Source organism: Cynocephalus volans, chromosome 8, assembly GCF_027409185.1.
Source record: "Cynocephalus volans isolate mCynVol1 chromosome 8, mCynVol1.pri, whole genome shotgun sequence".
Classification (NCBI taxonomy): Eukaryota; Metazoa; Chordata; class Mammalia; order Dermoptera; family Cynocephalidae; genus Cynocephalus; species Cynocephalus volans.
Window position 1 is genome coordinate 120,384,829 of NC_084467.1, and position 16,987 is coordinate 120,401,815.

A 16,987-nucleotide genomic window follows, 5' to 3' on the forward strand; every position below is an offset into this window, starting at 1 on the left:
TAATAATATTACTTTTCACCGGAGCCTGAAGAACCAATTCAGAAAGTACATGTAGAGGTCGGATACCTTCTTCTTTACATAATAATGTTAAGAAGAAGAAAAATTAGGAAGAAATGTCTCTTAGAAAGGAAATACGTATTCTAATTCTTGACCCCCTTGATTTTTTTTAGTTGCCAACATCAATCTGGCAAATACACTGTGGGGGTTTAGTTTCAGAAACTGCAACATCACAGTAAAGGACATTCAATATCAATAATATTCCTATAAAAATGAGGCCTTAAATTCAAGGGCTAGTGGAAACCCTTTTATAAAACAATTTAATTTCTTGAATGAAAGAGCATCTTAGCCCTATGTCTGTCCCATGCCCACTTAACCACTATATTCTTTCTACATTTGGCTGAATTTGAGACCTGAGTCCTATGCTTTATGATAACATATAGTCACAGCCCTCTGAACCACTGTTTCTTAAACTTTTTGTACCATGACACCTAGTATGTAATATTAAAAAAAAAAAAATTTCTTGAAATAAAAATTTTCTTGAGAAAATTTTGCAAAAGAAAAGCTGACCTTACTATATAGATGGATGGTGATATTTTTATTTAATAGATTTGTGATTTCATTTTTCAAAAAGGCTGTTGGCAACTTATTAAACTGATTTCACAATGTGCCAAGTCACAACCTACCTTCAGAGAAAGCGGTACCCAGCTGTCTTCTCCCCAGCGCTGACTCACATTTGTTTTGTAATAGACGCTGCCATGTACAACAACTCTGGAGCCCTGCCCACCTCTCCTATGGCACCCACAACCTATGGTATGTGTGATTCCTAATTATGAAAATTAAGTTGAAGGGACCTCCTGGAGGATGAAGAAGGGTGGAGATTTGCAAAGGCCTGACTGTGTGGGAGGCTTGAAACCAGGTGGCTTTGGATGAAGAGTAGTCCTGAAAAGGTAGGACAGTCCACCTCCAAAGTCAAGGGCCCAAATTCATTCTCTTCATTACTGATTCATGTGATTCTTCAGCTGAGGCAGAGTCTGATGTTGTACCAATTGCTCCATAAAAGTTTGGGAAGCTTGGGGGGCAGAAACAAGGAAAGGGACATTTCTAGGTGAGGCCCATAGTGGAGGTCTCAATGAGTGGGTGAAAAGTCTATAAAACAAAATGCTGTTCTCTCTGAATGGAGATAAATTTGCTATGTAGAAGTGTATTCACTGCTTCAGACAGTCACTGGCCAATATCGGCCAGCAATCTGGGAAACGTGTGTGATTGTTTCCAGAGAGAATCTTGGCGTGTCTCAAAGAATGAAGATTGAAAACTGGTTCCTCACCTGTTTTTCATGAAGTGTGATTGGGGTCTACAGACCCAGGCCATGTAATACAGGGACGCAATTTTGGGAAGAATGGAAAAATTCTCCATTATGCAGTCTGTGACACTGGGAAGGGGAGGCTATTATCCCTTGGCAGAGGACTATAAGGGCAAAGCAATAAAACAGTAGCAAGATAAAAAATAAGCAGAAGTATTCAGGTGGCATCTTCTGGAATTATCCTGAAGAAACAGTTCTACTTCTGTTCCTACAGTCCAGTCCCTCATGTTTTTTCTTGCCCCATGAGATGATTATATTCTCCACCTTCTTTCCTGCTTACAGATCCAATGCTTAAAGTCGATGACAGTAACACTCGGATCCTGATTGGCTGCTTGGTGGCCATCATTTTCATCCTCCTGGCCATCATTGTCATCATCCTTTGGAGGCAGTTCTGGCAGAAAATGCTGGAGAAGGTGAGGAGGTGCAGAACAGGCGTGGGACAGGAAGCTGCTGCCCCCTTTCCTAAGCTGCTGTTGCCCCTGGAGTGAAAGGCAAATTACAATAATTTATAAATGGTCAAAGAGTTAACTGAGGCTACCCAGAAGCATAGGCAGGGAGAAGATTGTCGTTAAAAGGAGTCAGCAAAGAATTAGTTAAGTCCATTTTCTCATTTTTAGAATGGAGACTTTGGAACCTTCCTAGAAAACTCAGACAACTCTTCCTAATACATTAAATCTCAGTTCAGGCATTTTCCTTGAAGATTCTGATTCACTGGGTTTGGGGTAAAGTATAGGCATGTTTTTTTAAATTAAACAAGTGATTCTGATATATATCCAAGGCTCGGAATCACTTTCCTAATGCCTAACTAAAATTTCTGATAATCCTGTTGAAGTTCTTTTTCTGTTTGTTTGCTTGTTTGTTTTTGGTGTGTGTGCATGTACAGAACAACATCCAGCCTCATTACCGTCCAAACCAAGTTTCTCACAATTCTATTCCCACTTCTTCATATGCTTGAAGGTTATGATTACATCTCTCCCCTCAGGCTCTTTCTGTCTAGACCAACGGATTTGAATAACTTTTATTATATTTATCTAAAACTTTACAGTCTACAAAGACTTTTTTCTCATGAATAATTTTATTTGAATCTCACCAAGTAATGATGAGATGGGTGTAGTTATATTGAACTATTTTTCTGATGCAAAAATGTGATATGCTCAAAGGTCATGCAGCTATTATCCTCTCTTTTATGCTCTTTCCAATTGTTAATCTTGAAATATTCTGATTTCTTTCTTCCAAAATATAAAAATTCTACCAAAGATGGAATATCCATGACTTTTCTTGGTTTATTGGACCAGATAGCAACTTCCTGGGCACAGCTGCTAAGTGTCTGATTCTCTTGGGGTCTACTGATAATGACGTTCTTCTACCTTTGGCCATGGATGCCCTCCCTGGTCAGTGAGTTCTTCTTGATAGACATGGATTGTGTGAGGTCATAGAAACTGACCTGTGAGTCTTTGAACTTTCCATTGAGGGCAGGGAATAGGAAGGAGAGTACATAGCCTGACTGACCTCTGTGTTTGGGGGTGGGTTCTCAGAGGCAACCAATGCCTGTGTGGAGTATATTCCAGAGGAGGGGAAAGGGCACCGTGAGAATGGGCTTGAATCTCCAGAACTCTTTCAATGTAGGACAGGAGAGAAGGGGCTCAGATTAGAGAAGTGAGGGGAGTGACCCAGATGAATAGCCTGCTATTCCTTCTGACCCATTCCACTCATTTTCCTGAGATAGTTAAGGTTTATTTTAAGGTTAGTAGGCAGGAATATTTCACAGAAGAGAGGGGTCTCCTTGCTTCTTGGAGGGACCTCTACCATCAGTCTAAAAACACTTTACCTAAATTAAAGCTTTCAATCCATAAATAGTGACTGAAGGCTGAGAGGCGGAATCCACAGAGAGCTCACCCATTAGCATGAATATGTTTCAAGGTATAAATGAGGCCATATCAAAACCTTTCCTCTTCTAGAGTGCTGGAATGCACAGGGTGTCTAGAGGAGGTGTTTCAGGGTGAGGGTTAGCAAAGAGTGGTGGTGGCGGGAGAAGTAGGGGGACTGAAGGTTCATTGGGCAGCTTGAAACTGACATGAGTTCTTATGGAACAGTCTCTTAGGACCACATTTTTGTTGAGGGGGGAGGGTCTGTGTTCTCTTCTCTGTGAGCTCCTTTTCTCCTTATCTGAGCCAACGTTTACCACACTTCTCTGGGTATTTTTTCTGAGGTCTGTTGGAATATCTTCATGGGCTAAGAGAGGAATGTTGGATTGGAGACTCTCCTGGTAAAAGCGAGAGCAAAAATTTTGCCCTTGAATATTTACCTTGGTCCTTTAAGAAATTCTTTCTACCCCTCTACATCCTGAGTGAGATAACTCAAGGTGCTCTGCAGTGACATTCAGGATTTCTTCCTCAGGATAGACTTTTTATGAAAAATCTTTAAATACACACAATACAATTCAATAAACATTACTTAGTATAGCTTTAGACTGTAGCATTTTTGTTTTTTTAAAAAACATTTTTGTAGATGCTTTTGATGGTGTCCTCAGTATTCTTTCTTAGAGAGATTCAACCCGCATTTATTGAGTACCTTCTATGGGCTGGGCTCCACGCTTAGTTCTGAGGATTTTACTGCAACAAAGGATCTTTCAGTCCAGTGGATGAAGCAAACACCTAAATTTCTCCATTGAACACCCAAAGTGTGTTTGTTGGAGTGGAGCATTTACATGCTTAAATTCAAACAGTCACATGCATTCAGATGCTGGTATTTTCCTTTTGATGGAGTAGGCAGGTCACATTAGATAAAATCCCACAACAATTAGTTGTTTGGCTCTTCTTCCTGTATTAGGTGCAATTTGCCTTGGTATCTACAGACACCAGGAACTTTCCTGTCCCATTTTGTAGCCATCTTATTTTTGATTAGTAAAAATGCAAAGTCAGGGGAGTATTATTTTAATCTACAGTGCCAGGGTGACCTGTTGATTCATCATGTTACAGCACATTTGTTGAGTTAATGAACATTTTAATTTACGTCTGCACAGAATCAAAGCAATTCAAGGGTTAGTAAGCAAAACCCATTTTTTAATAGGAACATAGAAAACTGTGTAAGATGGAGAAGGTCTTTGGCTACTGATAGGTTCTTATAGCGTCATGTTAATAATGCTTATAAGTGCTTCAGTGAAAGTTAATGAGTGTTGGCAGCACAGAAATTAGGAGGTCAAATTCCTCCTTGAAGAAATGGAGGATTATTCTAAATTTCAACAACACAGGCATTTGTGGAAGCAGACAAATCCCTGCCACTTACGGTGTTTTGGGGGTTTAACAGCAGTAAGGGCTTATTTTTATCTGAGTGGAGGAGCTGGGTTTAGGAAGGGGAGGAAGTGATGACCCCTTGTGCCAGCATGCCCTTCTCCCTGTTCTTCTCTTCCAGGCTTCCCGGAGGATGCTGGATGATGAAATGACAGTCAGCCTTTCTCTGCCAAGCGAGTCCAGCATGTTCAACAATAACCGCTCTTCATCACCAAGTGAACAGGAGTCCAACTCGACTTATGATCGCATCTTTCCGCTTCGCCCTGATTACCAGGAGCCATCCAGGCTGATACGAAAACTCCCAGAATTTGCTCCAGCAGAGGAGGAGTCAGGTGAGGATGAACTAGTGGGCAGGGGATTGAGGGAGAAGGTGTGACAAATATTATGCAGGTATAATACTCTTGCTCCCAGTTACCCAGATCTGTTTTTAGTCCACTTTAACCTACTGAGAAGTCCACATTCTCTTTTTAGATTTGATCTGCTGCTGCTCCTAGCCTAATCTGAAAACCTCTCCTTTGCTACTGAACATAAGATATTTGGAGAGACCTACATGTCAGAAGATGAAGAAAAAAAATCAAAGGTGTTACTAAGGTGTTAATACCAGAAGAACCTAAACAGCCCAATGAGTCTAATCTCCTCATTTTACATATAAGGAAAGTGAGAATGTCCAGATAGGGTACTCATCCAACACCAAACTTCATTAGTAGTAAATTCAGGACTATAATTTCACCTGGAGGAAAAAAAAAAAGAACCTAAAGACATTCTAAAATTCCTGGTTTTGTAGCCATCTAGATAATTGAGTTATCTAATTTTCCTTGATTTTTTTTTTTTTGGAAAAATTAATCAGAATAACACAAGATTTTATTATGAATAAATATTTCTTGCCTTTTCTCAATAAAAGCAGTAAAACAGGTAAAATAATGACACAACTCAAATCCCAATGTCTTTTGAAAAGTGCTGTAGAGTGACAACAGAAGGGATGCTGGGGTCATCTCTGAAGCTCAGAGCAGCTTTTTCATAAGGTCATCAACCTAAGAGTGACCCAAGTCAGCAGAAGAGGACTCGTGGTGTTTAGCAGAGAGGAGCTCAGCTTGAGTAGGGTATAGAAGTAAACAGGACTACATAAAAGAGCATAGACTTTTCAAGCAATGAGCCTGAAGGGGTCTTTTCAAAGGAAGGGAGGAAACTAACATCTATCTATTTTATCACTCAATGGATAGAAAACATTGAAGGACACTTGGACTCAGGTAATTTTAGAGACAGCAAAAATAAAGGATATAAGCTAATTTGTTTCCTAGACTGAACCAAAGTAATTTACCTATTTTCTGAAGTCTAAAACATCTCCCCCCTCATATTTTGACTTTTTTTTAAAAGTTAAGATGTGTCTTAAACTAGATCCTATAAATTTAATATGAAAGTTTTTTAATCCCTAAACTAGGTTGTTAAATCAATGGGAGTGTCTTAAAATCAAGAAAATATGCCATCAAATCTTCAACCTTTAATACTCCCATCCTAATATGGCATGAGCCTTTGCACAGCATGGCCACACAAGTTCACAAGATTAGCCAACGAAGTTAATGGTCCAGTGTCATGAAGAGAATGAGAGATAAAATGGTGGCCTACGTTTTGAAGGCTGCAAGAAAGAGTCTCTAGAGGAAGCAAAACCACTCTTCAAGTAAGAATGTCAAAGAGTAGTGTAGGCTGTCATAGAGCATGTTCTAGTCCTCCTGTCAGATTTTTTTCTTTGAAGAGATCTCCACCAATGCCCCTTGGAACGAGACTCATTGTCCCCGTCTTTCCAGGATGCAGTGGCATTGTGAAGCCAGTCCAGCCCAGTGGACCTGAGGGAGTGCCACACTATGCAGAGGCTGACATAGTGAATCTCCAGGGAGTGACAGGAGGCAACACCTACTCAGTGCCTGCTGTCACCATGGACCTGCTCTCAGGAAAAGATGTGGCCGTGGAAGAATTCCCCAGGAAACTCTTAACATTCAAGGAGAAGCTGGGGGAAGGCCAGTTTGGGGAGGTAAGTTGGTCCTTTATGAGTAGGGCCTTTAGTCCTTGGTGACTTCAAGGAAATGGTTGGATAAAAATGGTCAGTAGAACAAGTGTCCCTTCCAAAAGTAGATTCACAACCAAATATCTCCTCCACGTGTCTCTCTGGGCATTGTTCTCTGGAAGACTAACATTGGGTCAATCTCATCTCTGTCAAATAGCTGTGAAGGTCTTGAGACTTCTAATTTCAATACAGGAGTGTTTAAGGCAGACAAGTCACTTGACTTCAGATATCCTGAAAAACATTCAACATTTTCAAAAAAATTTGTAATAGGTTACAGAGGGTGGGACCCACAAGATGTGATCATCTTTCACGAACTCTCCAAGAACACCCTGCTGCTTGATAGCCACTTTGTTTTTTTCCTGTTAATGGAAGTTATATGTAAAATGGTCAAAAACAACCTCGCCCCTGCCTTTGGTCCCAGAATTAGCCACTAGAGAATGAATGACCCACTAAGATAAGGAGGAGTACTCTTCTCAAGTGCCCTCAGACTGATGCATGGTATATTGAACTTTTGCTCTTACATCAGTCACATGAACCTTCTGAGAACTCAAAGTAATATTTAAAGTCATAATAGAAGCTCTTCAACACTGCCATCTAAACTCCAAATACAATACTTGGTTTCATAAGCATGTGTTATTTGTTCTCAGTGTGGGTTGCATGTTCTCCCCTTGGGTAGGTTTGGTTTGGAGGAGGTAGAGGTGCCTGAGCATCTTTTTGTGGTGTTATATGTACTCATTTTGTCCCCTGGGTAGAAAATCCATGCTCATTATACTGGTACTAATACACAGAAGTTACTTATAATGCTAAACTCCATACTAAAGTGCTCCCTTAGGAAATGCCTCATGTTTTGTATGATGCAGTAACTGAACTTTCTTACATCAAATATTTTATAGTGGGCTGTGCTGTAATAGAATACTATATTACGGATTTATTCATTCACTTATTCAGTGTTCTAACAATGTATATTTCTTTTATATAGTAGTAACATCATATTAGCTGGGTACTTTACCACTGTTTTAAATTTTATTATTTGAATCAAAGATATGTTACACATATCTTCTTATGGGTCTTCTGATCATTTTGCCTGAGTTGTAAGAGTTAGTTTATCTCCAGGAAATGCCCAGCAAGAGTACTGAGACATCTTCAGGAGAAATGATGATGCTGAGACTAGATGACTTTTGTCTAGGTTCATCTCTGTGAAGTGGAGGGAATGGAAAAATTCAAAGACAAAGACTTTGCCTTAGATGTCAGTGCCAACCAGCCTGTCCTGGTGGCTGTGAAAATGCTCCGAGCAGATGCCAACAAGAATGCCAGGTTGGTGGTCTGCATTTAAAATTTCACTTTATTTATTTCATCTTTAGGACTGGGAATACTCTTGAAAACTTCTCAGCAATTTTTTCTTTTGAGATGGGAAGGTCTGTGAGCTGTCTCACATTTCCATTATGCTTTACTTTTCTGATGGATTCAGCAGTCCTCATCTTTTTCTCTAACTCTTTCAAACACAAATGTACCTTTTCCATTGTATTTGCCACATATTTACTTCCTAAGTCCCTTTGCACAGCACTGTACTTCCAAATATACACAGCAGTCTAGATGTGTGCTTCTCCCACCATTACACACAGACATACTCCTGAACGTCATTACCTTCTCCTGGCAAACTTTTCCACAATCACACACGTCTTTCTTGCTAAGCCTCTTCCATTCTCCCTTTTTCACATCTCTATTTACTTTCTCATCCCTTTTTTTTTCTCTTTTATGCTCCTTTTCTTCTATGTCCAGCAACCCCCAAAATGAGAAGCTACCTCTACTTGGAAAAGTATCCATGGACCTCAAAGCAAAAGGATCCACAGTCCTTTAACAGTTTTCCAAACTGGCTAATAATCTCTTGGATCCTTTACTATATAATCACAGTTTCCAGCCATACTACGTTGTCTGACGGCCTTTCCATTACAGTAATGGTGAGTTAATCCTCACCCAGAGAGGCATGCTGGTTGAAAGCTGGTTGTGTGTGTCCCAGAGAAATCTGCATATCTGAATAACATGCATCTTCCCATTTGTGTTGTCTTGACTTGTCTCACTGATACTTATAGTAAAAGAAAGTTTATTATTCCTAGTCCCTAAATTATTGTAAATTCCAAGAATGGTGGTAGGTTTCATTAAAAGTCTTGCAATTGACAGGATGTGGAATAAAGAAGAGAGAAAGATGAGGGGATAGAACTGCAGAGGTTTCAGAATTTTATCTGAGAACTTAAATCTTAAGGATATTAGTATGAATGAAAAGTGATGTTCCCTGGGTCCCACAGATAGCTAGAGTATTCCTCTTAATCTTAGCACATGATGATTGGAAAAGTGGCAAGGAAGAAAAAACCCATAGGATATGACAAAGCCTTTAGCCATTATTTTGTTTGGTGAGGTTTGCTGTGCTTCTGCCTATGCCCACTCCCTTTTAGTAATGATGGATGGCATAGACTCTGGACCCTCTCAAGCTGTGGAACCACCTAGGTAATAAAAAAAGCAGGTGTTGCATCAAGACTAGGTTGATTCCAAGGGTTTTATATTGATATAGTATGACTTCCAGTCCAGGATTCCTAGAAAACTCACTAGTGACTTATTCCTGTTCTGCTCCAGTTGTTTTAGAAATATGGGCTAGTGGCCTAATTATTGCTACTTTTTGACTCAAGGGTGGCTGTCACCATGTACCAAACAATGATTAGTTCTTGGCCAAGTGAGTACTCCTTTTGCAATGACTCCACTTTACCACCATGGACTTTAAACAGGTCTGTTTTGAACAGTCTACTAAATGTATCTTGCCAGTGACTATGGTACATAGTGTACTAAGAAAAGCCAGTATAAGAAAATAATTATCAGATAAGCCACAGTGTGGTTATTCAGTTTATAAAAAGTTCCTTAACTTCATTAATAGAGTGGTTGCCTGACTTTTAAAAAAGGTAAATACCCTAGTGCATTGCAGATATGATTTTCCGTGAAAAGTTTCTTTGTGTAGAGTAGTTTGTAGCAGCATATATTTGATTTAGGAAATACTATTCTCTTTCTATTTGGCAGGCACTTTTTTAGATACCAGGGATATAAATGTGAATAAATAATGGGTCCTGTTCTCAAAAAGATTACAGTTGAATAAGGGTCCATTGTATTCCAGGAGGAGTAGAATGAGACAATTCCAGGTGCCAATTTCTCTGTCCTCTCAATGGTTATCCGAAGGGAAACAAGACTTGGTGTAATGGTAGGAATATACTTTGCTGTGCATTCTTACTCCTCTTGATTCTGACTGGCAACCCTTGGGTTTCTCCATGTCTATGTCTTCCCAAGGAATGATTTTCTTAAGGAGATAAAGATCATGTCTCGGCTCAAGGACCCAAACATCATTCGTCTCTTAGCTGTGTGTATCACTGACGACCCTCTCTGCATGATCACTGAGTACATGGAGAATGGAGATCTCAATCAGTTTCTTTCCCGACATGAGCCGCCCAATTCTTCTTCTGGGAATGTACTCACGGTCAGGTAAATAATCCAGGTCCTCTGTCTCTTCCCTGTGGCCATGAAAGTAACTTGGGATTTCAAAATGGGGAGCAGTGAACCTTAAAGTTCATTGTTGTTCTGGGATGGTGGGGCAGTTAGTGTATTATTCCAGGGACTAATGGAGCAGCTGCCCTTTGGGGTAATGCAAAGGGATTCATTAAAAGTAGAGAAGAGATGTTGAGGTATAAGCCCTGGTTTGTTTATATCAACTTTAGATTGTGTACCCTTTCATGGCTTCTTATTTCCATAGGTTACTTTCTTTCTTCTTGTGTATTTCTTCAGTTATAACAACCTGAAGTTTATGGCTACCCAGATTGCCTCTGGCATGAAGTACCTTTCTTCTCTTAATTTTGTCCATCGAGATCTGGCCACAAGAAACTGCTTAGTGGGTAAGAACTACACCATCAAGATAGCTGACTTTGGAATGAGCAGAAACCTGTACAGTGGTGACTACTACCGGATCCAGGGCCGGGCTGTGCTCCCTATCCGCTGGATGTCTTGGGAGAGCATCTTGCTGGTGAGTTCTGGGCATTTTTAAGCCCTACCCTGGCCACTGACATGTAGGCAGGCACACATGGCAGGAAGGGACAAACCTGAGACAGCAGGAGGCAGACTCAACAGACCTTGAGATTTTCTGTGACTTGAGATGATTTTCTTTGTGTAGTAATTATTATTTTTTAACATGCCTATTTCTGTTGAAAAAAGCAACATGCTCACTAAAGAAAATTTAGGGAAAAAGTTAAAAATTAGAATAAGGGATTTAGTATAATTTTTTTTCTCTATCCTCTCTATCTGCTGATTGGTCTTAATTAATTTAGGGTATTAAAAACCTTATCATTTAAAGAAATGTATCCACACAAAATATTTTTTATATTAATTTCATAATGTTTCTCTTAGTTATTTAGACTGATCTCCACATTTTTATTTAAATAATTGTCACTATTTACTTTTTATTTTAAGTTTGTTCTTTGCTTTATAATTTTTATTTAATTTTTGGTATTCTGCACCATGAATGACTAATTTTTTCCAAATATTTCTCTTGGAGGTGTGTTTTCTGACCATGCATATCTGAGACTTTTATTGTTGATTTTACAACCATTTAGCTGATTTACAGAATTATTAAACTACAAACTTTTACCCCCTACAATGCAGTGTACATGTCATTTTGTCTTTTGTCTTCTGTAATATTGCAGAAAAAAGCCTGAGGCCAATTTGGTTTTGTTCATTTACAGTTCGTATGACTGTTCTCTGCTCTTATTCTTAGAGGATTCATAAATTAATTTTGAAATGAAAAAAATGTATAGTTACTCCCTTTTCCTCACCAAGATAACCACAATTCATGTTTTGGTGTATTTCCTTTGAGACTTTTTTCTTTCTGTGAATATAATTTTTCTATGCATGTATTTCTGTGTATTTATGTATATACACACATTTATGCACACACATCATATATATTTAATATTTATAGTTTGTATTAAATAATTGGGATGATACTATGCCATACAATTCTGTCTTTATTTTCTACTTAACATTTTATCATTGCCCTTTTCCATGTCATTACATTTTTTTTAAAAACATCATTTTAATGGCTGCATAATAATCATTGAATGTATCCTATAGTTTAATAATGTCTTTATAATTTGGTATTTAAGTACTTTCCCATTTTCTGCTATTATGAATGATTCTGTGACAAATACCAATTTACATAAGTCCTTATAAAGATTTTTTCATCAATATATGTGAATCATTACATTTTACCCATTTTTAATATGGTAATTAAGCATTGCTTTCTCTAAAGGTATTGCATCATACTGAAAACAATATGTTAGACTGAGATGCAGAAGACCTTGGCTTAAATCCCATTTTTCCATTACTAATGTTCTTATTTACCAGGGAAATTTGGTAAACCTCTCCTGTCTCATTTTTCTGATCTAAAAATAAGGATATCACAGTGTCATTATCTTTATTGAATAGAAAAAATGTATAAGTATTTAATGCATGCTAATTACACCCAATCTCATTGCTGTCACTTGTTAAAGTCTGTCAAGACTGCGATTGCCACCTGGATTCACACAGAAACTTACTCCAGTAACTCAAAACAGATTCCTCCCTCTCTAACATGAAAACAGTTGACTTCCCATTCTAATTATGCCTTTCCCAGGGGCATTTTCCCAAGGCTACCCTACAGCCAAATGGGGCTGACCTTCTAACACTCAGAGAGTTGGAGAGTCAGATAGCTTATGGCTGCGTTCCTTTCAGCTCTTGGATCTCATTTCCAAGAGAAACAGAACTAAGCTGTGATCCTGGGGATGAGGGAATGGACTGTCTCTTGACTTCATGTTGTCATTTCTAGATCCTCCATGAACATCTTGGCAATTTCAGCATTCCTTGCCTTTGGTTGGGGAAGGGGGATAACTTCAGATTATTCAAATCTAACCTGTTCTTGTTGTGCGTAGGTTATTCTGATTTTCCCTTCTTTTCCTTACTGAAATAGGGCAAATTCACTACAGCAAGTGATGTGTGGGCCTTTGGGGTGACTCTGTGGGAGACTTTCACCTTTTGCCAAGAGCAGCCCTATTCCCAGCTATCAGATGAACAGGTTATCGAGAATACTGGAGAGTTCTTCCGAGACCAAGGGAGGCAGGTAAGAACTGTTGGGGAGGGATGGATGTGAACTTGAGTACTCTTGAAGGAAGGAGAAAGGAAAGTGCTGACTTAGCAGAATAGGCCTGAACTATAGATGGGCTTTCTGGATAATAATCTTTTGTCACTAACCACCCTGATGATGTGAAGAAACAAAGGTCTCCCCAGGCATCCACACCCTCTGCTTTACCCATGTGTTAACTCATTGAATCTTGAAGAGCTTGAAGGGTCATGTCAGGCTCCTCCCCAACTCAATGGGAGCGGGAAATGATATCCTATCTCTCATATTTGATCTATTTCTTGATTTAGACTATGTGATTGTCTTCTGGTTGAAAAATATAAGTATAAAGGGGAATGAGGGACTTATTAGCATTTGTTAAAAATCTACCTTAGTATAAGAAATGATAGTTTAGACTTTTTAGCAATGTTTCTAGACTTGTATGTCAGAAATGAGCAGGTGCGTCCTGGACTTGCTAGTCCTGGAAGGTATCTCTAAGCCTAGTTAAGGTGGTCTCTCAGGACTCAGGGAAAGCTGGGTTTCCAAGCTCACAAGGAGTCCCAGTTCCTGTCAAGATACCCAAGCTTTCTTTGGGTGGCTCAATTTTTAACATTCCTGTGAGGTCTAATATTTAAAGCTCGCTAGTAACTAGAGCATTGCACCTTCCCAAAGTGGCCTGGCTGCAGCACACCCTGGAATTATGGCATCTCCAGCAGTTGGTAAAGGCTCTCGCAGAAAATAAAAAGTGCATCCTGTGTGGCTTAAATAAATCCTAGCAAGCAAAAGATAGGAATGACAAGAGATAACACACTATTGAGATTGAAAATAAGAGAGGGGTCCCGGAATTTAATTTTGTCTTGATACTCTGCTGATGTTTTGGTAGCAGGAGGGCTAAATTATCTATCTACCTTGGTTATGAGGCAGTTGCCTTTTTACTATAGCATGTGTGCATGAGATGAGTGGACCAAGGAAAAATGTTTGTTTTTTCCTCCTGGACTAAGCCACCACAATGACCCATTGGAAGACACATGGCCAATTGAAGGCGGTGTGTTCAATAAGAAAATGTAATCTTCATCATCATAATGGTCCTTATTTGAGTGTATTCTAGAATTATAAGCAAAGGTAGAAATATTGTAAGCCTTTTAGTCTCCCTCAACTTATTATTCAGTGACTGAAATCCTATGGGGAAATTTTTTTTTTTTTTTGACACAAGGCAAAATTGTACCACCAGTCAACAAAAGCAAGGCATGCCCTCCCACCCACTTCAAGTCCATTGTCTGTCCACGTATTCTTGATAGTGTATAGCTTTTTCACTTAGCACTAAAAAGTTACATATTAATTATTTCAATGTTATGTTACTCAATTTCACAAGAAAATACTATTTTATCATTTGATGGAAGTTTTAATTTTAATAATTCCTAGGATGTTAGTTTTCTTATGTATTTTTAAATAATCACTTTAAAGGGGTTCACCATTTCTACCTTCACTAGATTCTAGTGGTGCAGCAAATATACTTTTTGACCAATTACCAAATGGTGAGTTGTAAAGACACATATTTGCCTGAAGGCAAGGCTATAGCCAAATCCCAACAAGGCTATAGCCAAATCATACCGTTATATGCTAAGTAAACTTCTCACATAAGTGTAAATTTCTGATAACAATTCACTAAATTTAATGTATCAACTTATTAAACATACTTTATTAATTTTATATTTTATTACATTTTACATTTAAATTTAATTACTATTAAATTTATTTTCTGAATTTCAGTATTCAAATTTTAAAAGTTAGATTGCAGGGATAGTAATTTCTCAACATTATCAATTGCTAGATGGATTCTGTAGTCTTTAGATTACACATGTGTGATCTAATTCATTTCAAATGGTACAGCTAACTTATTGAACATAGAAAATATAATACAGAGAAAAAATTTTAATAGCATAAATTCTAAAGGAATTTTATACTTAGGATTCAAAGCTTAGACAAATCTGTTTTTGTTTTGTTTTGTTTTTTAGCTTAGGCAAATCTTAAATCCTTTGTCTTCAATTGAGAGTGCTTGGAAGTCTATAGCAATAATTTCAATAATTTAAAAATGTATTTGACATTTTTGCTTTCAATTTATCTTCACAAGATGAAAAGAATTCCCAGATAGCACTTTTCTTGAAAGCTTATGGTCCAAATGGAATTAAATAAGCAAAAATTAAATACAGTTTAAAAAGTTTATTTTGTTTAATGTTATGAAAGGTAACAAAATTCTACATATGAAATATGAATTATTATGAAATATAACTTCAATTATTTGCCAAGTTTGTAAGATTTTAAAAAGGGAAACCTTAATCATTCAAGTTATTTATTATTTCAATTTTATTGATATCTGTTGGCTCAAAGTGGATATAATATTTTTTCTAAATTTATCTAGTGAACATCCTAGAGTTTTACGTTCACCAGTAATTGTGAGAGTATCTGTTATCCTGTACCCTTATTTATATTGACAATATTTCATTTTAAAAGCTTGGTATTTTACAACCATAGTCATTTGTAACATACTGAGCTAAGGCTTGCCAGATATCATTAGATATTCCAATACAAGTCACAGATATTTGCCTTTTTACTTGTGAATTAAGAGTTGATGGGCAGAGGAAATAAGCAGACTCTGGGTAAAGCCCAGCTCCTATGATGCATGATATAGGCTGGCATTGGTGTGGAAAAAAGCAGGGTAGGGGGAAGTGGTTAATGACTAACCAGCTGCAGATGTTGGACTCTGCAAAGGCAATGGATGGTTCCATTGTTCAAAGAGCATGGGGAACTTAGGTATAATTCAATAATACGTCCATATACCAGGGTATTCAAAAACATAGGTGAGGAGATGACAGCAATAGATTATAGGCAGCAGAAGATGACCTGGGAGTCAACAGAATGGCATCTTGCTCATGGAAAATAGCCAGAAACTGGTGATTTGGGAGTAGAACCCTAGGGTAGAATTCAGGGCAGGGTTATAGACAAGGTAAATGCACAGATGTCGGTGTATGCTATAAAGCAGAAGTCCAATCTCCTTTAGATGGGGCCAATAAAGGGGAGCGGGTACACAGAGACCACTATGGCTAGGAACTACATGGACACATCTTGCATCCCAGTTCCTGCACCTGGCTAAGATTTTATTCCTGTCGAGGAGCTCAGGCTACTAATTTCCATTTTGCCTCTGTTGTGATTGACCCAGAAAAGATGAATCTTAACGTGGGTGGGCCATAAACAGACGAGTTGACGTCTTTTTGCTTCAGTTTCATCTTTTTCATGAAGGTAAGGACCGCAGAATGGCCCATTAGGAAACCTGATCTGGAGAACTGGAGAAGACAAAGAAAATAGGAATGGGGCTAATGTGATTTAGAACTCTTATGAGCAGGAACAATAGACACCACACCCATTTCAGTTGTCAAGTTCAGGAAAGTGGGGAGGAGGCAAATCAAATCATGGTGCAAAGACCCGTCCTTTTTCTCCCTCTTCTTAATATCTCTCTCCCCCTCACCTTCTCTCTCTCTCTCTTTTTTTTTTTTTGGTTGATTTTTGTTTCCAAAGACTTACCTCCCTCAGCCAGCCATTTGCCCTGACTCTGTGTATAAGCTGATGCTCAGCTGCTGGAGAAGAGATACCAAGCACCGTCCCTCGTTCCAGGAAATCCACCTTCTGCTCCTTCAACAAGGGGACGAATGATGCCGTCAATGCCTGGCAACATTCCGGCGGCCGAGGTCCTCCCACAAGACCCACCACTCACCCATGCCTAAGCCACTCCATCTGGACATTTAACGGACCTGAGAAACAGAGGCTTGTTTGCTTTGCTTTTTCTCTGTCCCTTACCTTCCCCCACTCCACTCCCTACCCGACCCAAATATACTTTTTTTTTTTTACATTAAAGAACTAAAACAGAAAAAAAAAAAAAAAAAAGCCTAGGGCAGATATTATCTAGTAAAAGAAATCTTACTTGATATATTAAAGTGTTGGATAACAAAGGCTAGAAAATTCAGTTAATTTATAAAGGTTAAATATGCTTGTGTTTATAAATGTGCAGATTCTACAATATTTTTCCATGTCACTTTTTAAGCAAC

General features: G+C 38.5%; 1 protein-coding gene across 1 annotated transcript in view; it reads left to right on the forward strand.

Moving 5' to 3' along the window:
* Positions 1-16,756, forward strand: part of DDR2 (discoidin domain receptor tyrosine kinase 2) — a 136,575-nt gene extending 119,819 nt beyond the window's left edge. The window contains exons 9-17 of the mRNA XM_063105236.1: positions 748-810; positions 1,643-1,773; positions 4,772-4,982; positions 6,453-6,676; positions 7,896-8,023; positions 10,037-10,228; positions 10,529-10,763; positions 12,741-12,890; positions 16,461-16,756. Of these exons, the coding sequence (XP_062961306.1) occupies positions 748-810; positions 1,643-1,773; positions 4,772-4,982; positions 6,453-6,676; positions 7,896-8,023; positions 10,037-10,228; positions 10,529-10,763; positions 12,741-12,890; positions 16,461-16,595 (1,469 nt within the window). The 3' untranslated portion in view covers positions 16,596-16,756. The remainder of the gene's footprint in view (positions 1-747; positions 811-1,642; positions 1,774-4,771; positions 4,983-6,452; positions 6,677-7,895; positions 8,024-10,036; positions 10,229-10,528; positions 10,764-12,740; positions 12,891-16,460) is intronic.
* The last annotated feature ends 231 nt before the right edge of the window (positions 16,757-16,987 follow it).